Source organism: Hippopotamus amphibius, chromosome 17, assembly GCF_030028045.1.
Source record: "Hippopotamus amphibius kiboko isolate mHipAmp2 chromosome 17, mHipAmp2.hap2, whole genome shotgun sequence".
NCBI lineage: Eukaryota > Metazoa > Chordata > Mammalia > Artiodactyla > Hippopotamidae > Hippopotamus > Hippopotamus amphibius.
Window position 1 is genome coordinate 61,437,580 of NC_080202.1, and position 26,735 is coordinate 61,464,314.

General features: G+C 44.4%; 1 protein-coding gene across 2 annotated transcripts; it reads right to left on the reverse strand.

The window, feature by feature from the left end:
• Positions 1-3,998: 3,998 nt before the first annotated feature.
• KCNJ16 (potassium inwardly rectifying channel subfamily J member 16) lies at positions 3,999-26,735 on the reverse strand. Of its 2 annotated transcripts, XM_057716383.1 has the most exons (3): positions 26,722-26,735; positions 6,038-6,164; positions 3,999-5,520 (listed from the first exon to the last, which is right to left on the reverse strand). In XM_057716383.1, the coding sequence occupies exon 3, from the start codon at positions 5,423-5,425 to the stop codon at positions 4,166-4,168; it is 1,260 nt and encodes a 419-aa protein (XP_057572366.1). In that variant the 5' UTR covers positions 5,426-5,520; positions 6,038-6,164; positions 26,722-26,735; the 3' UTR covers positions 3,999-4,165. The 2 variants fall into 2 exon arrangements, with proteins under 2 accessions (XP_057572366.1, XP_057572365.1); XM_057716382.1 differs by lacking the exon at positions 26,722-26,735 and having other exon boundaries at positions 6,038-6,256.

Genomic DNA, 26,735 nt, shown 5'->3' on the forward strand with positions numbered 1-26,735 from the left:
CAAGGGCCTCCCTGCTGCTTTATCTGTCCGGCTGTGTTATTCCTCCTTGTATTCTGTGTGTGGTGTCCCAAGGTTTTTCATACTGCTCCTTTGAAAATGAAAGTGAGCGAGCGAGAGAGAGAGAGAGAGAGAGAGAGAGAGAGAGAGATTGGCCACAGCCAATTTCGAATGGGGGCAGGGCTTTGTAATTTAGAGAGTGCCCAGAGTGTAGAGGGGAGGTTTCTAGAAGTCCAAAGGCAAAGCGTCCCTTAAAAAAAATCTCAAGGGCTTATAGTGCCTTGCAGAATATTCAGAACAGAAGAATCAATGCCTGTAATGGATGCAACTAGCAGAATATGTTAAACTGAGTAGAATTTGGGGCCCAATCTTTTAAATAAGAGTGGTCCAGAGAATCGACTTCACACATCTTGGCCCACTCAGAAGGGATGAAATACAAATATTTAAAGTCAGGGTCCGGGTTCCTTGTGGAATATTTAGAATCCGTGTGGATGAATTCATGCAGTTTGATCTCGCCGGGGGCTCTGAACCACAGCCTCCCTTGGTGGAGTTCTGCTTTCTGCCCAAGCTGCACAGCACTTGCGGGCTTGAGTCTCCATAGATGTCAGGTCACCAGCCCTAGTGAAAGTCCCACTAGAACATGGAATGTAATTCTGCAGGACGGGCGGAAGAAGACAAAGGACAGCCCGAGAGCAGGCCTGGTCTACTCTCTTATCAAGGTCACTCAGCCATCACTGTCTCAGAGGGATTTCCAGGCCCAGAGTAATTCTTCTGTATTTGCTTTACAATCATGATGGCATTTCCTCAACTCTCCCAGAAAATATGTGATTTCTGCAGAGACCCGCTCCGTCAAATGTCATCTACAAGTTCAAGTTGGACATGACGCGTACATCGGTTTCTCCTTCCCAGCGTTTGTTTCCTGGATAATTCCCTCCGGATCTATGGCTCACTCTGCCAGTTTGGAATCACACTGTTACTCTTGCAGAAGCCTGAAGATGTGCAGTCTAGGCTCCCACCCTTTCTTACGTGTCCAAATTCCCTTGTAAGGAGCATCCCCGATTCTCACTCTCAAGCGATGGCTGCAGGAGCCTCAGCTACCAAGTTTGAGGTCCAGGTGAGGAGAAGGATGAATACACGAAGGTAAGAGGGCAGCTAGGTCAATCCCAGCCAAAGAGCCTTCTAAGAGGTCACGTCCAGAGAGTTCTGCTGGCATCTCGTGGGCCAGAACCAAGTCACAGAAGCACACCCACCACCCCACCCTCAGCTGCCAAAGAGACTGGGAAACAGTTGAAATTTTTTTTTTTAACCTGGGCAGTTTATTATCCCAATTGGGAATGTGTCCGTCAGGATAAAGTCAAGAATGAGATATGTGATGACGTAGAAATTAAAAATATCCACCGCACTGTTTTTTGTGTGGGGATTGGGTGTATCTGTGCAAAGCACTGCAGGGTACTGGATGAGCTGGTGGTATGTGAAAATAGCGTTTCCTTTTCTTTTCCTGTGTTCCTTCCTCCCAGGCTATAACACACAGCGGAGCCCTGCCTTAATGCCACGATTTATTTTCTGTCTAATTAGGTCTACTGAATAATGTCATGTTTAGGGGGAGATGAATGCCAGTAGAAAAAATACTCTCATCAGTGACAGCATTTCCAACTAGAAATGCTATTTTGCAGGAGGTTTCTTGCAACGCTTACAGGAGCACTTAATCATTCATTTGAATAGAGCTATTCTGCAAGCTGTTAGAAACCCAGGAAAATGGTTTCTAATTCTGCCCACATCCTCATTCTATGAAACAGCGAGCTCAGTTTTGGTGCCCTGTCCCCAGTGCTGACCACATCCACGGAGTTCCCACCAGCACAGACACACACTTTTTGCACAATTTTAAGCCCTTTATTATTAAGTAACTCACTGAGGTGTCGAAGGGTGTTATCAATCTACACAGAACACGGGAGAGAAATATTACACAGGGAAGCTGATTGTACATTCCATTCTGGGTAAGAGAAAAAAAGTGGTGCAGGAGGCTCGCAGCCTGACCCAGTGTGTTTGCTGGACACTGACGCGTCTGTCCTGAGACTAACAGAGCAAGATCGTGAACAAGCAGAGTCCAGGAAGCAAAGTGGATGAAACTAGGCGGGCGTGAAACAAGCTAGAAAAGGGGGAAAGGGGGCGAGTTTGCCTGTTGTAGTGGTGTCTGTTTTCTACTGGTAGATTGCAGTGTTCTAATTTAGTTGAGTAATTGCTGCGCCAACATCAGATCTACAAGGCATGTGCATTTAAAAAAAAGGGGGGGTTTTGCATTCCTGGAGCAAGGCAGGGAAAAATGCATTATTTATTACTATGATGTTAACCTTTAGGACAATTTTGCAACCTGGGACCTGAACAGATCTCCTACCCAAACCACGGCAGGAATAAAAGATTTGCACGTGCGCACTTATAGAATAACCTTACTGCTCACAGGCACACGAGAGAAGGAGGAAAAGGAAAGAAGGAAGGCAGGGAGGGAGGAAGGAAAAAGGAGAAAGAAGGAAAACTAAAGAATAAGATTTTATTATATACTTCCACATTTTACTTCTATTGGTAATCCTGGCCTCTGGAATTCAGTAACATTTACTTGTGTGCTTTAATTTAAATGGGGGGGGGGGCATTTTCCAGCAAAAAGCAAACACTATGTGTGTGTGTGTGTATATATTTAAATAAAATAAGCAAATAAAACACCTGGGCATATGCTTACTGCCACCCCAGCAACAACGTGAAAAATAACACAGGTAATTCGGAATATTGCTGGTAACGCTTGGACTGATAAAGCTCAGAGTGACTGTTCCCTCACAGGTGATTGGATTTGTGTTTAGAGTCTTCATGATGAATGTCTTTTAACGTGGCAATGTGACGCGCATACCCATGCGTCCCCGTCCTACAATCGCAGAGATGCTAAAGCGCTTAGCAGACCCACTTCATCACGTGTATTAAAATCCCCTTAATTACAGTTCACAAAATCTTGCATTTACGTGATTATTCCAAGTTCAGTGGAAGTGCTTCTTAAAATCCACAATTCAAGTTATTTATGTTTTCTAAGGCGACCAAGACAGGAAACATAGATAATTGCTTCCGGGCACAAATAAATACCTCACCCCTCGCAGCCTCCTCACCTGCAGATCCTCCCCACCAACTGCCAAAAAACAAAAAACAAAACAAAAAAAAGGTCCCATCCCTTGTGTAGCCAGAGGTCCAGGCTTTTAGGCCCAGGAACACGTTTTCTCTCCAGGAGTCTGAGAACATTTATGGCTCTCCTTTCCCTCACCCCATCTCCATGACCCTGGTCCTTCATCCTGTCCCCAGAGAAGGTGGGGGGGGGGGCTGGGCATAAGTGGCCCCCTTGTCACAGGCCTTACAAAGCTCCTGTTTGTCTTGTTTCTGCTCTTCCACACAGAACCATCCCTCGGAGTCAACCAGGGCGTTGGAGAGAGAAATCTCTCTCTGAATAATAATGCCAGCATCTCTTCTGCCTCATGGATGTGAGGAAAGGCGACCGCTAGCCCTGCTTCGTCACCTGGCAAGTGGCAGGGCCGTCACCGTCAGCGTCCGTGGCATCGTTCTTTGCTACAGGCGCCTCCTCTGCTGCTACCGAGCCACCCGGAGGGGCAAACACCACGACTCAGGCTGGTCGGCCGATTTCACGGTTAAATAGCTCAGCATCACAAGCTACTGAACACATTCCTTGCAAATCGTGATTGCACGATAGCATGTTTTTATAGGTCACTCATTACACTGTCAATGTGGATACACTTAAAATATTATTTGTGTTATTTTCCAGTCTTTCTACTTTCTGTTATTGTTTATCCCAGTACCCTCCCTTTGTTCCCCATTACTGGCTACTGTACCCCCACATGACGATACAAGCATATGTGATACTAAAAGGAGATGGAAATTAATCAACTAGGCTTCTTAATAGCATCCCTAATACAAAAGCTTGCTAGCCCAAAAAAAAAAAAAAATTAAACAGTTGGATTCGACGTAACGGTTAGCCATCTTTTATCAAGTTTAACCTGTTCTACTTATCTTCTGTCACCATCAATGACAGCTCTAACCGCCTTCAAAAGCTCTGTTTATAACTACTTGCCTTCGGTGGTTGGCTTCGTTGAGTGGTAGCCCTGGTCCGGATAACTCGGGACTACATTTGGGATTCTACAGAGACTCGGTTTAAAGTCAGGAAAGCCTTCTGATACGGTGCTTCCTTACACTCATCCGTGGCAGGGGCGGTGGTCTCCTCTGGGTTTTCACAGCTGCTGACCATGGCAACGGCGCTAAATGACCTTCTCCTGACCTTGGTGTCGGACGTGCCGGATCCTCGGGCCGGCGGGGCTTTTTCCACGTTGTGGAGCTGCTGGTCTTTCCAGTCCAGTTGCTTGGCACTGCAAAAGGGGGCATAGACTTCCACGCTTCCCTCGAACTGTAAGCAGTTCACCTTGTAGTACTTCCTCTTCACTTCCAAGACATCATTAAACCTGTGGCCCCAGAGAATTTCTCGGGGAAGGTAGGAACTCCTGGACTGGTGGGAGGTCCCGGTAGAATCACCAGTATAAATAAAAGTCACCAAAATCTCGAAGTTATCTTTGGCCACGGCTTTTCGGTCGAGGGCATAGAGGGGGCTCTCGTGGTCGATTTCGTGAACGATCGTCACCGGTGTGACGAGGATGATCTGGTCGTTGACGAGCTTGAGGTCCCTGAAGGCCATGGTCATCCGCCCCTCGCTGTCTTCTGTGTAGCGCAGAAGCTGGGCTCTCACCGTGCCTTCCACCACGTGGTTGGGGCGGAAGTCACCCACGCGCCACATGAGGCAGAGCTTGCCATCCCTCATGCCGATGAGGGCGAAGGAGCTGAACCGGATGGTCTGGGCCCTCTTCCTGGCGGTGGCCATTTTGGCCAGGGCGGCCCCGATGATGAAGGTGTTGATGATGCAGCTCAGGATGGACTGCAGGATGACCGTGAGCACGGCCACGGAGCACTCCTCGGTGACGCAGCGGTAGCCGTAGCCGATGGTGGTCTGGGTCTCCAGGGAGAAGAGGAAGGCCGCGGTGAAGGAGTGGACGTTGTCCACGCAGGGCGTGAGCTCGGGGTCGTTCAGCAGGTCCCCGTGGTGGAAGGCGATGAGCCAGAAGACGGAGCCGAACGTCAGCCAGGAGAGGACGTAGGACAAGGAGAATATCACGAACATGTGCCTCCACTTGGTGTCCACCAGGGTGGTGAAGATGTCCACCACGTAGCTGCCCCACTCTCCGAAAATGTGCTTGAAGTACACGTTGCAGCTGCCGTCTTTGTGCAGCAGGCGCCGCCTTGCTCTTCGCTTCTCGGCCAGGATGTGCTCTGGGGGGTAGCCCGGGTACTTGGGGTCCACGTTCACGATCGGGTAGCTGCTGCCGTAGTAGCTCATGCTTTCCAGTGCCCTCTGGGCATCCGGGTGACTCCTGGAAGTGGCAGCGGTGCTTGGTGTGCTGCTACGGGAGAGTTTGGGCGATCACGTCAAACCTGAAAAACAGAAAGTGTAACACACTTCTTTAGCTTTTAATGCCCATCTTTAGAGCAATTTGCCCCGATGGAAGCAATTTGATGCCATCTGAAACAGCGAAGACTGCATTTGAACGGTGGAGACATCAAGTATTGATTACTCATTTCAGTTTAGAATTCAACTCAGTCATTACAGGAACAAAATATGCAATTAGAGAAAACAGCATTTTTATATATGCCTAAGGCTTCAGTCAACACTATGATTACCCAAAATGAGGCCTCACTGTCTCTTCTGACCCGACATTTAAAAAAAAAAATTGTCTTCATTTGGTGGGCTCTTCTGGCCCGAGGGCATTTAGAAAACAAAATAATCTATAATGTAAAAAGGAAAGATAGAATTCAGGCATTTGCCTAGCCATCTTAGAGGCTTACTGTTTCAGTCTGATGGTTTTCCTTAGAAAAAGGAGGCAATTAAGGGTTTCTACCTTCCTGTTACAATGTAACTTACATGTGGGTTGTGTCATAGATGGTCTCTCACCTTCTGCACCTGTAGCCTCCTCTCATCCACAGAGGTTCTTCTCCCCTGTGTGCCTCCCAGGACAGAACAGAACTGACAGGGGTGCTCTTTCAGATTCAACTCTTTTAACCTAGCTCCACCTTTGGTCCTGAGAGGAAAAAAAAAAAAAATCTTTCTTAACCCCAGAGGAGGTAAAACCACTCCCAGGTAAGCTTTCAATAAAGTATAAAATTGCTTCTGCCTTCGTTTCAAAACAGCCATCCTTTTTTTCTTTTCTTTTCTTTTTTCTTTTTTTTTTTTTTTTTTTTTTGACACTGGAAGCGCTTCTCTTTTTCTCTGAATAGAAGCCGAAAATTTGCCAAGGTTGCTAATCTTGTTTCCCTCTTAAAGGGGGCGTGCTGCAGTTGAACTCTTCGCACCAGCTCTTCCTTCTATTCCTGATGGTTTCACAGTCATCCCTGGGCAAAGACATTTTCCTCCCTCCAAATGTGTTCACTCTTTAAAAGATCAAGTTATGTTGATACGTTCAGTTATTATGGCTTTTAGCATCCTTGCTATAGACCAACGGTTTTCCAGCTCAAGTCTGAGTGTAAGTTTTAAAAATTCAATATTAAATGGTCCTTAGCTACTTCTCTGCCAAAAAAAAAAAAAAAAAAAAAAAGGGAGTCACTAGGGCCCAATGTTAACGGTGGAGTAATTACTAGAATATGTTTTCCACGTGGTCTACCTGTGCCAGGTGGGGGAGGGGTGTGGAAGGGGAGGGGAGATTTGGATTAGAGGTTCCTGCCACTGGGCAACATAGAAAATTCCGTGGGAGTAAATACTTTTCTGGACCTGGAGACCCCCCCCTCACCCCTTGAAACCAACCAAGGAAATTAATCACCAACTATTTATCCAGTGCCTTCCCTGCTAGGAAAGGGAGGAATGAGTTAATTTCCCTCCAGTCAATAGGAATCATTTTTCTTCTTCTCCAGGGATCAGGCCCACTTTACAATAAACACTCTGTTTGTTGGACCACTGTGAGGATGGACACTCTGGCTACAGCCAAAATGTCCTTTAAGGCACGTCTGAGTTTCCCCCGTCCGTCTGCCTGCCCCCCGGCCACTTCACCCAGCCGGCCTCCAGATCTGCTTTGAAAGGTTACACCCTCTCTTTGGTCACCACCCCAGCCATGTTTTGGGGAGACAATTGCATACTTTCAAGACGTGACCCGAGGCTGACAAAATGTTTTCTGCAATGTTGAAGGTAAAATAGTCCCACAAATTGTGCTTCTTTGTAGGTTCCTGCCTGATTTGCCATTGAAGGACCTTTACAAACAAGAAGCTGCTCAAGGTTCTCAGCTTCCACTCTCTCACCTGGTCGTTTGAGGCATGAGAACAGGACAGTTCAAATCAAAGGCCCACATGATTGCAAATTAAGAAGCAGATTTGGAGATAGGGTTATTGTCTTGGGAAAGGCATCCTTCTAACCCAGTTCTTTAAAGGGAACGGCACACACCGTGGGAGACTGAGAATAAGAAAGCTCCGTTCATAAATCAGGAGCCACTGGCTGGCTGCTCTCTCCTGCTGCCAACACAGAAAGAAAGGTTTCATTTGCAATGGCATTTGCTTGGCATCACTCTGAACTCCTGGAGTGTCAGCGACTGTTATAAACAAGCCATTTTTAAAATACCTTCAACAGTGTGCTAATTGGTGAAGGAAGTTTCAATTGATACAAGCTACAAGTGAGCAAATGTGAGTATGTGGAAAAATTATTTCTGAATCATGTAGCAATGTCCAGGATACAAGTTAACAGCTGTGAGAATGCTGCCTCACACCCATCACATCCTCTGCTGTGGTTTTTATTTTTAAAAAAGGAATTTTGCAATGCACAGTGAGGACGGTGGCTCTTCCTGAGAACGCCACCCAAGTTCATTACGATTTGCCAAGATACTCAGGAAAGCACTGCAAACACATGAGAGAGAGAACATTTGAGGGGTGAGTAGACCCAATCCTGACAATGGCTTTTCTCAAATCTTGCGCATTGAACTAAGTTAAGACATAAAAAATCTTCCTTAGTCTACTTTGACTGGTGAGATCTGCTCTTAGGACCCAGGTTTTTGGATCTTTGTGTGAATTCAAGGAGAAACCTTTACAAATAGAGCGCATTTCCAATGGGCTATAGAAATGACAGGGAATATTTTCAACAAAACAAAGCAGCAGCCTGCGTACCTGTCCCCTTTCCTGGATGCAAAACAATGCTTCAGTCAGACTCACCAATTCAGAAGCAATTCCCCTGCCATTTTGCCCCATCCTCTCAAATTCAGCCATTTACTGAGCAGACGACTCTGTAGATAGTTCTTCAAACCTAAGCTCTGCATTAGCATGTTGAGGGCATAACACAATGGCTAAGACTTTATAATCCTGGGTCGCTTTGATAATAAAATGTGGTCCTGTCTTTAGCATCCACTTAATGTAAATATATGAATAGCAATAGGAATCATCTCTGTGTAATTTGAGATGCACCACAAATAAAGGTGTAAATGTCTTTGGTAAAATTCACTTACTCAGGCCCATGGCCTTTGAGATAAACAAGTACTTTCTTTATCATGTAAATGGGTTTCATGAAGTCATCAGTAATCAAGTTACTTTCCTGGCAAAACGATTAGATGAGATAAATTTTAGTGGAAACGTGAGAGTGGATGCAGCAGAGAATAGAAAGAGAGGCCTGAATTCTGCGTGAGGGTCATTGTGTTTGAAGACCCGCTCGGATGGAGTCTGTGTGCGGGGGTGAGGTGGGGGGAGGGTACCGCGAGGTCCGGGAGGAGGTGTGATCAGAGGGCACATGGGTGGGCTCTGGTTGGCAAGGAGGAAAGAAAGAGGGGTTAAATGAGTTAGGAGAGAACCCAAACAAGTTATTTTGCTCAAAACCTCTCCCACAACTTCTTGCCTCAGAATTAAGCCTGAGCCTTATCTGGCCTGCCGTCCTCATAAGACACTCAGATGCTCTTAGGTGGACCTTGACATTCAGCCACCGGACACCTGCTTCGCCCAGTCCCTGCTGGACACTGCCTGTCCTTCTCCACGTCCTCCCTGTCTCTCTGATTTCAAACAGTGTCTCCTTTGTTGACCAATCCATGGTATCCCATGTTTCCTTCTCAGCTGCTGTCACCCCCAGAGCAGGCTGTGCCTTCACCTGCAGCTCGCGTTCGCTCTCTGTTTCCTGCTTCCCAGCCCTACGCTCCATCCCTGGTCCAGCTTCTCAGTGATCATGGATTTTACCTCTTCCCTGGTATAACCTTACAGTTTCTCCTTCTGAGTCAATTTAGAAAGTTTTATGCCAGTTTATGGAATAGCGGGGTTTCATAACAGGAAAGGGAGTTATAATATGTCATCAGCCAAAAGAAGGAGGTGCTGGGAAGAAACAGAAATCCAGCCTGACAAAATTAGTAGTAACTTTATCTGCAAACCCTTTTTCCAGCCCAGTTTTCCCCTAAGTGATATCTATCACTTATGTAAATCCTGCCTCACTCCAAAGGATGCTGTGTTTTATAAAGAAGTAGAAGAAATCTGAAGTCTGGGATTCTGTTTCTCCATGTTCTGGATGTCAAGATAGTACCAAAATAATATGAATTGTAATAACCAATTATTCTGGTCTAGAGATCAAATAACCCCATTATTAAGAAATAGTCTGAAGTAAAATGTTTCAGGTATTGTAGAGAAATCATGAATTGGGAGGTAGGCTCCAGTTCCAGGTCCACCCTCCACATCTTGAGTGGCTGATGTAGCTTTTCCCTGAACGTCAGTGTCTTCATTCATGATGCGGGGATACCGATGCCACTGAGCTGTCTAAGGTTTGAACCAGGTAAGGATGGGCGGCCGTCTGTCACTGTGCTGCGCTCGTAGCTGCTACTCAGTAATTGTCGCTTGAATCTGGATCCCATGAGCACCGTGTCCCCCTCTGTAAAATATCAGAGCACATGCTCTACCTTCTCAGAGAGCTTTCCAGGTGCATGACACCAGGGCAGATAATATGTGGTTCCCAATAGGTATGGATGTCACCACCGTTTCCTACCATTAAGCCACCTGGGCAACTTCTCTGTCCTTTTCCATCACTTCTCCTGAACCCCAGGGACCAGGTCATTTTCTTTTCTCTTTCACAACCGTTACCAAATGGAAAACCTCTGAGTCCTTGTTCTCAACACTCACACGCTCCTGTATACACGATACAGGTCAGGTTAAGAATTTTATTTCTGTTTACTCTGACGGACCAACCTGAAGGAAACAAGACTGACAAGCTCAACAAAGTTATCAGGTTAAGAAATTCACAAGGCCCTTATCATCCTTATTCTTTGTCTTAAATGTAGGTACCTGCTTTACTGACATGGCTCTGCAGCTTTCTCTTGTTCTTATTCTGAAAATCAGCCTGCCTATCCTGGTGCTGGTTGGATGTCAGCCCCTGTTGCTCAGAGTTTACCTTGAGTGGGACTCGGCTTTGTACAGAGGCTGGATATCATGAGATCTTAACGTCTCTCTAAGAGACCACAGTTCAATTTCCCCTTGTTGTGTAAGGAAAGCACTTTCTCAGTGGTCTCCAAAACCCTCCAGTGGAGAACTTGTGACTGATTGTTTTCATTCTTGTTTTGTTTTTTATAATTCACTTTCTAAAAAATTTGAGCTTCTCCTGCGTGCTGGACCTACCCACCTTCAGGAATTAGCGAAGAGTCCCATCTTGTGGAATTTGCATTAGAGAGTCGGGCATTGATAAACAGGAAAAGGAGATGGTCACCAAGAGTGCGGCATAAATACCAAGGAGAAAGCAAAATGAGGTATGAATACGGAGCGTGGCCGGAGCCAGTGGAGAGGGTGCCCTTTCACAGGGGTGATCGGAGACAGCTGGGTCCAGGACCTGACCTTGGAGCTGAGAGATGCTCTTCAATGCTCCTGGCTCTCGCTGTAGGCAAAAGTGCTCTCAGCTCACACCTTGTGGCCCTATTCTGTTTGTTTGAGGTGCTCTCATTAAGCCTCTCACTATCGGTAGGTGCAGTTGGGGTGCTCCATCCTTCGTGCTCAGCTAGTTTTACGGCCTGGTTCTCACAAGAACCTGTCATTACAGGAACGCATCTGCATTTTAGTGCTGAATTTGAGCTTTCCCAATCAGTGAAGAACCTGGTTTTACCTGGTTTACGTAACAGCCTCTAACTCATCTCTTGCCACTTTTGACCGGTGAGGTTATTCTGAAATGTAAATATCCTTCTCCTATGACCTTGGGGTGCAGTCCAAGTGCCACAATATGGTCCTCTGGTGGCGCAGTTAAAGAGCAGGAATATGGAGATCAAAGACTTGGATTCCAGGTATGGTTCTACCACATCTTAGTTGTACGTATATCAGCGTCTTAACAAATCTCTTTGTGTTTTTTATTTAAAACATGACAATAGTTGACTTATCTCAAAATGTTTTTAAAGGGACGAATGGCATAATATAAAAGGCTACAAATGTTAGCACCTTGGAAGCTGTCCTTGTAGTCTTCCTTTAACCCTCAACTTAAATGAATATCTCTCCCCTGTTTCTTGCAATAGCTTATAATACTGGGTCCTTATGGAGTGTGGGAGAGATGGATGTCTGAACTACAGTCTGAACGATGAGGTCAAGTCAACTAAGAAGAAAGGGAAAAAGAGGTTCCCAGGCAGAAGAATAGCATTTGCAAAGGCTCCGTGACTCAGAGATGCACAGGGCATGCCTTCCAAAGAACTGAATTCGAGGCAGTGGATGGAATGGGAGTGTTGGGGATTTGAAGCTGGAAAGAGAGAGAGGCAGAGCACAAATGACCTACTAGGTAGAATTAAAGATCTGCGTCTTTCTCCCAAGAGCAGTGAAAGCGATTGAAGTATCTTAACCAAGAACGCAGCATGATAAGGTTTGCATTTTTAAGAGATCACTCTGACTGTACCATGGTAAATTGGTTGGAGAAATTTAAAAGCAGACATAGGAAGGTAAATCAGGAAGGTATTTCAATAACTGGATAGTAAGAGATGATGGTGACTGGGAATTGGATGAGGTGGCAGAAGCCACTTCTCACTACAGACTTTCCTCACCCTGCACCTGGAGCAGGGTCACCTGACCTTGGAGTGGCCAATCAGAACATCTCCACCTGGAGCAGGGTCACCTGACCTTGGAGTGGCCAATCAGAACATCTCCACCTGGAGCAGGGTCACCTGACCTTGGAGTGGCCAACCAGAACTTCAGGAACAAGACTGATTCCTGAGGAAGTGACTCAAACATGCTAAATCCTATTATTCCAGGCAACTGTGAAGAGTCAAGAAGCCAGTGGCGTGATGGTGCACGTCTCAATCTCCCAGAGAAAGACACAAGCAGCAGCTTCCAGGGAGACAGTTCCTGAAGTTAGATTTTCATTCTGCCTCTTGAGTCTGCTCAAATCAGGGTCTCTTTCTTTATACTTCCTTGGATGCTATAAGTTACCTCATATCTTTTCAATAATATTTTCTTCTACTTGTGTTAACCAGGGATAGCTTTTGTTTCTTGAAACGGAAAACATTCAGTTAAAATTCAGTTTGATTTACATTTTAAAGGTATCTCCTACATGCAAGAGTGGTGGTCTCTCACTCTCCTTTACTCCCATTATGCAAAGGAGCAGCATGTCCCATTGGCTCTCTTTCAAAGCAGCTCTTCTCATCATTGCCAAAACCGCTGTGTCTTTAATGGGCCAGGTCTTCAATGGACCACAGCAGCGGCTTTCTAAGAGACCTCCTCTTTCTGCCCCTACTGTACCTGGATCTACTCTTTTTAAAAAATAAAATCAAAACCTGTCACTCCCCTGCTTAAAACGACCCAGTGTCTTCCCAGTGCGGTGAGAGACGTTTCCATCATCAGTATTGTCACAGATTGTACATACCTGACCTCTGCCCATCTCCGAAAATTATCTCCCGTTATTCTTCTCACCGTTCACACTCTCTCATCATTGAGTTTCTCTTCTTCACTAATGCAGGGGGCAGAAAACTACAGTCCATGGGGTGCGTCTAGCTCATTGGTTGTTTTGTAAATGAACTTTTATTGAAACACTGTCAGACCATTGCCTATTCATGGCCTGCGACTACTTACTGCCACATCACCCTTGCAGACTTGAGTAGCTGCGACAGAGACCACGTGGTCCACAAAGCCAGAAACATGGTGCTTTACAGGAAAAGTGTGTTGAGCTCCACTCCAACTGACAAGGATGCTCCTACCTCAGGGCCTTTGCACTTCCTTTTCTGCCTGTGTGGCTTCTTATCACTGATGTTTCATCCTTTCCAGAGAGGGCTTGTATGATGAGGATGTAAACTAAAAACGCACCCCCATACTGTTCTTTTCTGTCTCTTTAATATGATTTATTTCAAAACACTTACCACTAACTGATGGGTTTGCTTGTTTGTTGGCTGGGTTGCCCAAGGAACAGGCTGTAAATTCCTTCAGAAAAGCCTTCCTCGTTCTGTTTACCACGGCACCCCCAGCAGCTGGAGGGATGAGTAGCGTATGGACCGCCCCTAATCAGACTCTGAAGGGATGAATTAACAAACGATTGAATGAGACCGATTGGACAATGCAATATCCTCAAGGAGATTCCAGTCCTAGCAAGAGAATCAGCATTCCTAGATCTGTACCACCATCAACCTGTCAGTTCTGCAAACACAGCTCTCAGTTCCTTTCCTTTCACCTTGCCTTTCACCTGCCCTCGCTGCCAGTTCTTACATGTTTTTTTTTTAAAGTCTTTCTATTCACTTTTGCTTTGCAGCTTCCCTAGAACTGAAGGTTTTAGTATGGTAAATTATGCTGCAGAACTCTCTGGAAATCTGGAGTTGAAAAAAAAAAATGCCTGGCACTAAAAAGTGTTAATAAAATTTGTTAAAATGATGATTGAATTATCAGAAATGGGGTTCCCCTAACATGAATGCGTGTTATTACACTGTCATTTCAAAGATATAATATTACATTGTATTATAGACATTTAATTTGAACTATTTCTGGAGGTGAGTGAACTGCACGTGACAATAGTCTGTGAATCTGGTACAGCTTCGGGTCCAGCAATTCCACTGGTAGCAATTTACCCGAAAGAAACAATCTCGAGCGAGTGGAATGACTTGGCTAATCTGTAAGGCGATTTGTAGTAGCAAGTTTTGGCTCTGGCCCAGCCATCTAGTAAACGTGGGTGGTTTCATAGGTACGGGTACAATCCTATCATTACTCGCTACTTTTAATGTAGCCATTACACGTGATCGAATAGAAGAATGACAGAAAAAAATCGAAAACGTTGTTTGGTGAAAAAATAAAAGGAGACTATAGAACCGCTTGTATGGTATCATTTTTTAAGTTTATATACGTTTAAACATGGAGAAAAGACACAAAGACAGAAACAAAATGTGAATTGTGGCCCTCTGTGGTATGACCATTTTTTTTCTCCCCCCTTTCTTCTATTTGTCCATTTACATTTTCAAAAATTTTACAATGACCATGCATTACTTTTGCAAATAAAGAAAAAACAGGTATTTTCAGCTGGTACTCGGAAGTGCACTGGTTCCGAGGCTCTGTAAAGGGGAAGAAAACCAATAGCTATCTAGAAGCATTTGTTAGAGCGTAACTATAAATAGCTCAGAGAAGCAGACAGTCTTACAGACGTTTAAAGTCAGACACTGATGCTGTAATTTTTGCTGGAACAATTCACAGAAACAAATATAGTGACATTTAATTCATCTAAGTAAAACCAGATCTCATTTAAAACAAGGAAGTGGGGGAAGAGGGAGCTGGGTCAGATTTGGCCGCTGGAGACCAATTGGAGGAATCATGAAAGCAGCTGGTCACAAATCAGGGCTGCATAAAGCAGAGTTCAAGTTCAACAGGCCTCGAAAGTGGTTCTTCTCCCTCTGTGCTCTCTCCTCTCCCTTCCTGATTCCAAAACCTGTTAAACTGCTAATACCTTCGCTTCTTGGCTCCGTGTACCAAAGTCTGTTTTAAGAATCTTTTATCCTAATATTTGGAATCATTTTGGAAAGAAAATGTTAAAAAATTGTGCTATTTTGCAACCTGACAACCTTAAGGTCTATGTTAATGGACTTTTAAGACACCAGGAAATGATCTTTAGAAATGGATGAATTTGAAGAAGGCAATTAGATATTTATGATGTAGATTTACCTAAAAAGCTGGCCCTTGACACTTCTTAATAATTCTTATTCATTCATTCTGAAACCTCACTCAGATACCCCTCAAGCAGTAGGGTGTTTCCTAAAGTGTAGTCTACCACAACCTGCTTCTGAGATCCTAGAATGTTACACCTGCAGACCCTTGGGTTCCACCCCAGTCACTCTGGTTCCATCCCCCCTGCTTCAACTCCTGCATCGATTCTCACGTATCCTCATGATGGAGATCTACCACCTTCAAGAATTGAGAAGCTGGGTTCTAACAGACATGAAATTGAGTTCAGAGGTTTACTTGATCACTGGTAAGACTGTGCACTTCTACATGTTAGTCTCTGAGTCTCTGCTTGCACCTCTGGAAAAACGCAGGTCATAGGCTGCTAGGAGGAGTGACGGAGCTATATTCCCAAACATCCTTTCACAGTCCCTGACACGTACCGAGTAGCTAACGGCAATGCTTATACGTATGCCTACAGTCCATTCAGGTACAGATCCAGATGAGGAGAGGGAAAGAGTGAGGGAAAGAGTTTGAAAGTTATCTGCCATTATTTTTCCACCAAGAATTATGAGATTGGCGATTTCCGGACTTGTTTGAAAATTCCCTTCTAGCACCTAATTGCCTTGATATAACCTTCAAGCAGTCATGGCTGAGTTGCCCAGAAGAACCACAAGCATCCCTACGAACAGATACCATTTTGTACTAGTCACCCGCCTTGCTTTGTAAATGCCAGGTCAGCTCCCGAGTACTTTGATCTGGGAGCTGCTTTGGTTGAACTTAACTGTTCATTCCAAAACACTCATATTTTATGGAAAGTGTACGTGCCCTTGTGTTTGACTTTCTCCAAGTTAGGTCTGTGTGGTATTCCAACAGAAAATCAAGTCCTGTCTCTCTGTAGCTATTTTCGCATTTTGTGAGAACCGCCTGCAAATTGTTCTTTTGGGCAGTTACAGAGAGACTATTTATTAGTCTAGTCAATCTTTTGGGTACTGCTGAACTCACAGATGTGATTTGCTCAGAGACCAGGAACTCTTTGGATAATGTCTGCTACTTCTTTGACCTTTAAATGATTGAGTTTCTGTTTTAAGCTGTCAAAATGAAAACCCAGGACATCTTTACTGGGGAGGAAAATAAAGCGGCTGGTATTGGCTATTATCTCAATTCCCGTTTTCCCTTGTAGGTACAGATAAATTGAGAAGGTCTTAAAATACAAGACAAATGATTTCCCTAGGAAGATCCAGATAGACAGCCTATTGATACAATACTTTAAGCAGTGTGTTGTCTGTCACGTGAGATTAGCTTTCTATTAGACTGGCCCTTTTCAAGAACACCTGGCAAAAAAGCATCACCCCTTACTAAAGGTAATAGATGATTTAGGTAGCTGACAGAAGCTAGTGAGTGAGATAGACCCTTGGATTTCCATGCATTTCATCTTCTGTACCATCTCCACTGGTTGTACTTTCGTTTCCACTAGAGTGCTGGAGAAGAAGAATAGATCACCCTCCCTACGTTGGAAGGTGAGATGTCATTATTTGTGAATGCCGACACAAACAGAGGTGACCCAGGTTAGCAAGACATCTCTTAAAAAGAGAAGTGATTCTGTTCCCAGCATCTCTTGAGCTAGAACAGTCATTGGGATGAACACTGGGGAGTTGAGTTTGAGGCAGATGGGGCATTTTCCCCTTGCATCTCCTGCTAAACCTGCACCGTAAGAGACTCTATCTTACGAATGCCTGTAGCAAGCTGGAAAAGATCATGGAAACGGCCTCCAAGTATTCTTCACTGCAGTCAACCTGTCGCTACACTGGAGGCACTTGGGGGACTCCTCCCGAGGACTGTGACAACGGTTACTGCCCTTGAGCTGCTCAGTCCTGCCAAGTGCACCACACACGCTTTGTCAAGACAGGCCTTGGAGAGTGGAGGCTTCTCTGGTAGAAGAATACAGAAGTGATTTCACGTTGTCCATCCAAAAGAAAGGTAGTTAGGTGTGAGACTTTCCCCAGCATTTAAGGAGCAAAGGTGCCCCCCCAGCATACTGCGTTTGTGGTTAATTCTTGATCTTCTAGACTAAGGAAGGAAAACAGTGGCATTGATAAGCCATGGAAGGAAAGAAGTGAGAAATCGATTTGCATTTGGCTTGGAATAAATCACAGGCTCTGAAAAGAATGCCCCGTTTCTGTACATCGCTGGCTTCTAAAACGTTTTCCTGTTCCCTGAAGTCAAGCTATCAGGCAGGCAGCATGCAATCAAGGGGAACATTCTGGGTAGTCGAGCAAAAGGCGGTTTAGGAATTTTTATTTTTAATTCCTTGGGCTAATTCACCCAGCAGATAATCTGCCAATGGAAACTTGAGTGGTGCTTGGCTTGAACAAATAGATGTCCCACATCCAAATCAAAATCCATTCTTAGCCAAGAATGTACACAGCATAGCGACATGGAGAAAGATTTCCAATACGTTTTGAAAATTCGACAATTTTTAGCTACTGATTTTATTAAAAATCATTCGTAACAATTGCAGCTGTAGCCAGCCTGGCCTCCTTTCACTTGAGGCTGATTGGAGGAGTGGATGGAGAGGAATGTTTTCTCTGCTAATAACATAACTTTTGGCTTCAATTTAATCAAAATGCCAGCTTGCACCCACATAAGGTAGATACCATTTATGAAAAATTCATTCCATTGATGAGCGCTGGCAGTCCTGCAGAAGTTGAAAATCTTAACAGAAAGAATATGCTGTGAACTAAAACAGCTTTTTCCATTCATAGAGTTTAGGGCCAGAGGAAGAAATATTGGCTTTTTAACTGAGAAATGTAAATATCATTGACAGTCTGAACTCTCAAATCTCATGCAGATTTCCTCTAGGAAGAGAGATTGGATGCCCTCGTTGAAAAAAATTAGAAGCCAGTCCTCAAAGACAGATGTTCAACAGCTTGTGAACATACCCGTGCCAGCTTCCACATCCACAGACATTCAAGAGAGGAGACATAATAGGATGAGAGGGTATGCGTTCTGTAATCGTTTGTATTTGGCTCCTTGGCGCCAAAATCTTGGGAAACTCACTCCCCAGCACCACCAACCAAGAGCTTCCATTTGCTGCTTGGTTGCTTGGTCCCAGAGTTGCCTTGGCATGGAAACACAACATCCATGCCGGAGCCACCAAGCAAAGCTGGTCTCCACCTCCTGTCCCCTGCAGGGCTGTTCATGACCTCGACCCTTGTCATCTGAATCCAAGAACGCTCTTTGTATGGAAGCAACACGTCGGGAGTCGTGACCTTATCCATCTGTAGGCATGTCTCCCCAGCCTCTTTTCCCAGGGAGATTTTACTGTCAGTTCAGTAGAACAGCGCTAATCAAAACCTCGACTATCTAAAAAGTGATGGCCAGGCGGTTGAAAAGTATCCCCAAGCAGTTCAGCGTGGTGCAGCCTGGGAGGTCCAGCCCACAGGCACCCTGTGATGCCAGCAAGGCTTCTCTGTGTGCTCCCAGCCCCCACACTAGTGACACCTGCCCCTGGTCCAGCTGGACCTCTTCTCTCAGGGCCTCAGTTCTGTGTCGCTCTCCCCTAATGCTAACAGCAAGCCTGAAACGCTTGCTTTATTTTACCTTTTTTTGCTTTGCAAATTAACACACTAAAGCTTAGAGAAAGGACGTTGTTCACCATCTATCATAGAGGTGGACAGGGAAAGGACCAGGATCACAGCTGGGTCTCTATCACGAGATTCTAGATGGTGCTTAAAAGTTAACGTCATCCTCTTGGATGTACATATCTCTTGTAGAAAAGGCTTGAACCAGGTTTTCTAGAATTAAGGAGGTTGTATGATATTAGGAGGTTGTGTGGTATTCCAGTAACTCTAAACACACAGGTTGTGGGAAAATATTTTAGCATCTGTGGTGGTTTTCAAGCTTTCCTGAGATACGTCCACCCACGCTCCTGGTAAGATCAGCCCTCGACATGCACACCAGTATACACAAGCCCCAGTGACCGTCGACTGGCAAAACCGCCTGACTGAACCACTCAGAACTACAGAGAGTCAGGAAGGAAAGAGGCCGGAGGAAGCCCAGGCCTGGGGTGGGGCTGAGGTGACGCTGTCAACGCGAGGGAACTGGGCGATGCCTTTTCAAGGAGATGCATGTTTCCAGTTGTGAGATTGCAGGGCCCGTGGGTGGGCTGCAGGGAAGCTCTGTCGCCTTGGACGCCCTCTGGAGTCAAGCCAGAATGTTTGAACATAAAGGGAAAAACAAGCCTGTGAGGTTGTCGTCACAGAGCATCCTGAGGAAAGCGGCAGGGATAAAGCCTCCTACCGCTCGCGTCCAAAGAACACAGGCTTATTTTGGCGTTAATTCCTTCTGCAGCCAGAGCCTGACTCTTATGGAAGGACTAGCCCTGATCGTAAAGACTCGGTGCTGCAGAGGGTGTGTGTGTGTGTGTGTGTGTGTGTGTGTGTGTGGTTCCTAAGCAGTGAATTAGAGAAGCAATGTTCCCAGCCCTCCTCACACGTGTTTTAGGTAGTTCATGAATCATTGTAACTAGGCAAAGCCTGTTTTTCCTGAGGTTCGTAGGACATTGGCTTGCCCTCCTTCAGGACACACATTCTATGATCAGAAGTCTGCCATGTCCTGTAATGATGGTGATTACTAGACAATTACTAGGAAAAGTCAGGGTAGGGAAGAAGGACCCCAAACTGAAAGGGCTTTAGGTCAGTGGCAGCCCAGGATCAGGAAAATAAAGAGAGATTCATTTTACTAAATTTCTTAGGTGACAAAGGAAGGTCTGTCTGTCAGCTCAAGCCATAGACGAAGGAATACCTATGCACTGTAAAGATTTTCAAATTGTCTATCTACTACGACATTTTTGACATCCTAAAAAGAAAACAAAAAGAAAGAAATATCCCTGCTAAAGAGGAGCTGCCCCTGCCAGGGCTAGACAATCCTTAGAGATGGAAAAGGACCCAGCCTGGGGCATGCTTTAGTTACACAAACTAAGCCATCCAGGGCCACGTGTCCTCCAGGGGCTGTACACCCAGAAGGCAATATTCTTCTGCCTTCATCACCCCAGGGCCAGGTATCAAGCATCTAGGAACAACCCTTATCACCCAAAGTTCTCTGAAATCATTCAAACTAGCCACTGCTAAGCTATTCACCCTGCCCTGGCTTGCCTTTCTCACGCAAACCCTGATAGAAACTGGCTGTGACCTGACTTTGCTTTGCTGCTGTCTTCTGGACCACCCCCGTGTCTTTCCCAGCTGGTCCTGTACAGCATCTCCCATCTCAAGGACCGGACGTTTGAGTATATAATACACTTTAGTTTTTCCTAAGCCTCAATGCTGTCTGCTCTCTTGGCGGCCACACCTGACTGACCATCTCATAAAAGAATACAAAGCAACCTAAGGTTGGAATGAGAAAAAACACATTTCCATCTTCATGGCAAAAGAGATGTCCCAAGCATGAAGAATATGTGGGACTGTAAGTTGGTACAGCCACTATGGAAAACAATTTGGAGGTTCCTTAAAAAACTACAAATAGAACTACCATATGATCCAGTAATCCCACTCCTGGGCATATACCCAAAGAAAACCAGAATCCCAAAAGAAACTTGTACCATCATGTTTATTGCAGCACTCTTTACAATAGCCAGGACATGGAAGCAACCTAAATGCCCATCAACAAATGAATGGATAAAGAAGATGTGGCATATATATGCAATGGAATATTACTCAGCTATAAAAAGGGATGAGATGGAGCTATATGTAATGAGGTGGATGTAACTACAATCTGTCATACAGAGTGAAGTAAGTCAGAAAGAGAAGGACAAATATTGTATGCTAACTCACATATACGGAATCTAAAAATGGTACTGATGAACTCAGTGACAAGAACAAGGACGCAGATACAGAGAATGGACTGGAGAACTCGAGGTATGGGAGGGGGCGGGGGGTGAAGGGGAAACTGAGACGAAGCGAGAGAGTAGCACAGACATATATATACTACCAGCTGTAAAATAGTCAGTGGGAAGTTGTTGTATAACAAAGGGAGTCCAACTCGAGGATGGAAGATGCCTTAGAGGACTGGGGCAGGGAGGGTGGGGGGGACTCGAGGGGGGGGAGTCAAGGAAGGGAGGGAATACGGGGATATGTGTATAAAAACAGATGATTGAACCTGGTGTACCCCCGAAAATCAATCAATAAAAAGAATATGTTATCATTACAATCCAGAATTTTTTAGTCAGAAGGGAGTCCCTTCTTCTGCTTTGGAGGGACTCCTTGGACCACTGTGGATGGAGGGCTGCCTCATTTTGAGGAGCCCTCCGGAGGTCATCACAAAGGCTGAGCCAGTGGCTGGTTGTGGAACATGGCTGGTTGTGTTCACGGCTTCTTACCCTGTGGCTCGTGGGCCCCGGGGAGCTCAGAGAATCTCCCCCATGGCTGCGAGCACATATTTAGGGAGAAGATGCTAATGACTTTCTGGGTACCAAATCTGATGTATATGGACTAATAGGCAATAGAATGGCCAGACCCCTAAGGTCAAAGGCCAAGGATTGTGGAGTGCCCCCTGGAGTGGGGCACTGGCTGTGCTTGGAGGAAGGTCCACTTAGGGTTGTGGAAGGACAGGAATTCAGTTGAGCTGCTGGAGGACAGTATGGGGAGAAAAGACTCCCAGGGCTTTTGTGAATTAGTTTAACAGCCACTAGTGAGAGGCAGAGGGCCCAGAAGGAAGGGGAAATACAGAGCTGGGGAGTTCAAGAGGGGTGAGTGTGGACAGCAGGTGGACACCCAGGCAGGTGAGCAGCCCCATCAAAGAGGTGTGGGCAGAAGTAACTGAGCCTGTGTGTGGAGCTGGGCTGCAGGGCCGGGGCTCCAGACTCAGGGAGGGTAAGTGTTGTATATGTTCCTCAGCCTGAAAAGAAACACTTCTTAAGTGCCAGCACTTCACGTCCAAGAATCTGTTTAATTTTCTCCCAAATCCTAACTAGGTATCAGTATCAGCCCCATTTTAAGGATGGAGAATTTTTTTAATTTCTTTTTATTGAAGTATAGTTGATTTACAATGTTGTGTTAATTTCTGCTCTACGACAAAGTGATTCAGTTATATATATATACACACACACATATATACACACACACACACACCCGTGTATATATATATATATTTTCTTTTTTTAAAAAATTGTGTTGCAGTAGAGTTGAATTACAATGTTGTGTTAGTTTCAGGTGTACAGCAAAGTAAATCAGTTATACATATATCCACTCATTTTTAGATTCCTTTCCCATATAGGTCATTACAGAGTACTGAGTAGAGTTCTCTGTGCTATACAGTAGGTCCTTATTAGTTACCTATTTTATATATAGTAGTACATATAGGGGAGGGATAAATTGGGAGATTGGGAGATATATATATATATCTCTCCCAATATTAAAAAGAATATACATATTCTCTTTCATATTCCTTTCCATTACTGCTTATCACAGGATATTGAATATAGTTCCTTGTGCTGTACAGTAGGACATTGTTGTTTATCATTCTATATACATAATAGTTAGCAAGGGATGAAAAATTAAAGCTTAGCACTCTCGGCAGATTTATCCAGGGTCACACAGATAGTAAACGTTGAGGGGGGGAAGGAGCTACAAGGAATTCAGCTCCTGCCATATGTAAAGTTCTAAGCCTTAATGAGGAGGGGAGCTGTTGGAAGTAGAATCAGGGTGAAGGTGGTTCTTTGAACTGATCTCAGCCGAAAAAAAAAAGAGGAAGCCCAGTCACTCGGGCTGGGGCACGAGTTCAGAGCAGCATTCACGTCAGAAGATACGGGCTGAGTCCTTCGGGATGTGTTTTAGGGCCACTCAGGTGCTCTAGGGATTTCCCCATCTCAGAACCCGCAGCACCAGGTCTCGCGTGTGGGGTCCCGTTCTCTAAGCCCTAGGGACTGGGAAAATTCACAGCAGGGAAATCTAGGCAGATGACTCCACTAAAAGCTGATCAATCCCAAGCTCAGAAGGCAGCGAAGAGGAGCAGTGAGGAAGGGTGAGGTGGTCACTGAGCTGAAAAATCTCTCTTTCCCAGAAAATCAAGGCCACAAGTTAACAAAAATAGTTTCTCATCCACCCAGAACTCCCCATGAAAGTAATAAAAGTTTGTTTAATTGGAGCAGTTCCATATCTGAAGTGTAATGTCCAATTCTGGATATTTTGCTTTTCAGGATAAGTTATTGCAATAGTGAAGAATTAGAGCCGGAGACCTAGGAAAAGAACTGAAGGAAGAGGAGATATTCAAGAAAGTATCCACTCATGTATTGAAAACCCTACTGAGCACCAACGATAGTCCCTGAACTTGAGCTAGATGTGCCAAGATTATGAAAACATGACCCTGTTCAAGTAGTTGGAATGGAGAGACGGGACATCTATATTCATGCAGTAGAGAAAGGGACCCTACTAGGTGATGCTACAGAAGTTGGAACCAGGATTTGGGTATGGAGTTTGCAGGGAAGTAGAGTTAAACATCTGTATCGAGAAGAATGTTTTTATTATCTCTAATAAGCTGGTGAAGATCAGGACTATGCACTCAGAATTTGGATGACCAACTTGAAGAATATATATCGAAGAGTTTCCTGAATTTGTTAGGAGGTTGAGCTAGGTAACTCTGAAGGCTTCTTTTTACACAGAATTTAAAGATTTTATGTTATTTTTCATTAACTAGTAAATCGCATTTCCTCCACTTTTATGAAATGAACGATGGTAAAAGATTGTCCAAGAGGATTAAAAAAATAAAGTGTCAGAAAGACCTCATCTTCTCATTAAAGTAAAAACACTTTTTATTTTAATAATTATGAGCAGTATTTTTATGCCAAAAGGAAAGATCATACTGACCTGTGTTTTGGTACTTTTTGTGCCTTTGTGCATTGCATCAACTTTGTATTTCAGTTGATCTGTTTTTATTTTCATTTTGTATTTCTGTGTATGTCCTCAATTTAAAAAAAAAATCTCAGGCTGGATCGTGGATTTTCTTAAGAGAAAAATTAGGGGAAGCCTAGAGTGATGGCTGACAGGGAAGTTTCCAGGAGCAGGAGATGCTTCTGGATCAGCTACTCTTGTGTTCCAGGCTGCCCCTGAATCCCACTCTGAGGTTGGATGTAAACTTGCAGGTGAACCAATTCAGGTTTGATGGTCTGGGTCCCAGAAAGTCTCAATCAGGTTCCTTTTTACATGGAATTGTATATTACAATACAAATAATATACAATTCCATGTATATTATTTACATAATGCAAACAAGATAACGCCTTTACCTAAATCATTTAGTTTTGATTTTTGGAGTTAGTTAGACTGATTTCTGTTGGAATCTCATCTTTACGACTTACTGATATGAATTCCAACCAGTTATTTTACCTCTTTGATTCCCGTCCCTTTAAAAGGGCAATTACAAGAATAACATCAGATAGCATTATAAGATGGTAGGTGTCCCATAAACAGCAGTAGTTTTCACCTGGACAACATCAAGGCAACTTGGCTGACTTGGAGCAGCTACGGTAGCCATGATGGAGACAGATGTTTTGATTTTTAAAAAGATCAAAACGTGGAATGACTGATTTATCTTTATTAAACCACGTACACAGAAAAGCAGTTCCCTGGCCCGGACTCTTTTCCTGACCCTCATCACCCTGATGCCAGCCCATCCCACATACCTTCCTGGACCTCGGCTGCATCGCCCAGAAGATTGGCCTCATCAGAGAGGCGAGGTCCAGGGATGGAATGTGGGTGTCTGGAAACTCAAAGTGGAACATTGCTGCTGAGAAAACCATGTCAGAAGCGGCTCAGGGCTCGTGTAAATTGCCAGAACCACCTTTGATATCACGAGTATTCTACCTTTCTTAGTGCAAACGTGCAACTGGCTTGTATTTTCTCAAACCCAAGAACAAGACGTATGTTCCTTGGAGTTGAGCCATTTGAGATATTGCTTTAAGCTTAGCTATTAACCGACTATCACTGTCTGTATCAGGTTTCCCTCCTCTCTAAACTGGAGCTAATAACGACTGTCTCCATGGAGTTTGTGCTCACCATGTGCCAGGTACCATATCGAAGGAGGTGAAACGATATCTTGGAGAGCGAGATTATGAAAGGCTTTGGGAAAGGAGGCGGAGAGAAACTAAGTCTCTCGGGAAGGTCACGCAGGTGTAAGCAGCCCATCTGAGCGCTACCTTCAGGACTGTGGGCTCTTGGGACCTGTAGGGCTGTTCCCCTAGCTCCCTCTGAGTTCCCCAAATGATTTCAGGGCTCATGGGAAACTAAAGAAGGAGGTGGAAGGGTCTTTAAAAATAAAAGCTTAAACAAACATGATATTTGCTGCACTCCTGATATATACTTTTGTTGCCTATTTTGTTAATGATTTTTAGAATTATGAATAAGCTTCAAATTTTATTTAATGAATTTTCTGCATCTACTGGTTATGTCATACTGAGATTTTTTTTCCTTGAATGTGTTAGTATATGAACTATATCAATAGATTTTTCTAATGTATAGTTATCTTTACATTCTTGGGTAGATGAATCTACGGGTAGATTCAATTTGCAATTTTGAAAGTTTCTTTTTTAATATAGCAAAATTTGGATTGGCCTATAGTCAAGGTTTTATGTTTAATCTTTATTTGTTCTAGGCATTACATTAAATTAGCCTTGTAAACTGCAAGCAAAAAGAAAGAAAGAAAGAAAAGCTTACAGAATTTCATAAATAACACGTATTTATGGTTAAACCCATGGCCCTGCATCTATGCAGTGCTGGAGTTTCCAGGTAGACAAGCTGCATTATCTCAACCTCTGCTCCTTTCACCAGAGCGATGAAATCTGAAGCTATGGGGTGTTAACCGTTGTTATTGAACCCATGGCAACACCCTAGATTGCAAACCAAAAGAAACAGTGCGTAGGAGAAAAACATTACAAGTTAAAAAGCCCAGAGCTTTTCTACCTAATCAGACGTCAAAGCCTTAGGATCTTACTATTTATTGAAGTTACCTTTTAGCAGTTTTTTTTTCTAGTGAGTCTTTACAGTATTTCTGTCTATATTTTTAGTTGTCAAGACGTAATGAACAACCACTCAATGACAGCACATCTCATCCCACAGTTTCAAATCCTCGATGCCACTTTGTTGTCCCTTTGGAACAGTGGAAGAGTGATGAAGACACACAAAAAGAGGATTTTATGACTGACCGCTTCCATGGGAAAGCAAAGACTCATCCTCTTCCACACTGTCTCACGTCAGTAAGTCACATTCGGTTGGATAAGTCATCGTGCTTTTAAGTCTCTCTCTGTCTCTGATGGTTACTTCCCTGATCTATAAATGGCACTTGCATTCTTAGTCTGGTAGATTCAGCACTCCCCAGAGATGATATGAAGGAAAGAAAGATTATTCCCAGCCACAGACCGTACAGCAATCACGCATGCCTACGGAGCCAGGGGAAGCGTCATTAGGATGCCTGCTAGCAGGCGTACACGCAAAACAGGTTGAATGGGAGAGCAGTGCTTTCAGGCTTGGATCACTTAGTAACCCACTTGATGGTCTTACCTTAGTTACAGATG

Excerpts from the sequence above, each read along its gene's own strand:
- KCNJ16 (XM_057716383.1), bottom strand. The coding sequence starts at position 5,425 with ATGAGCTACTACGGCAGCAGCTACCCGATCGTGAACGTGGACCCCAAG.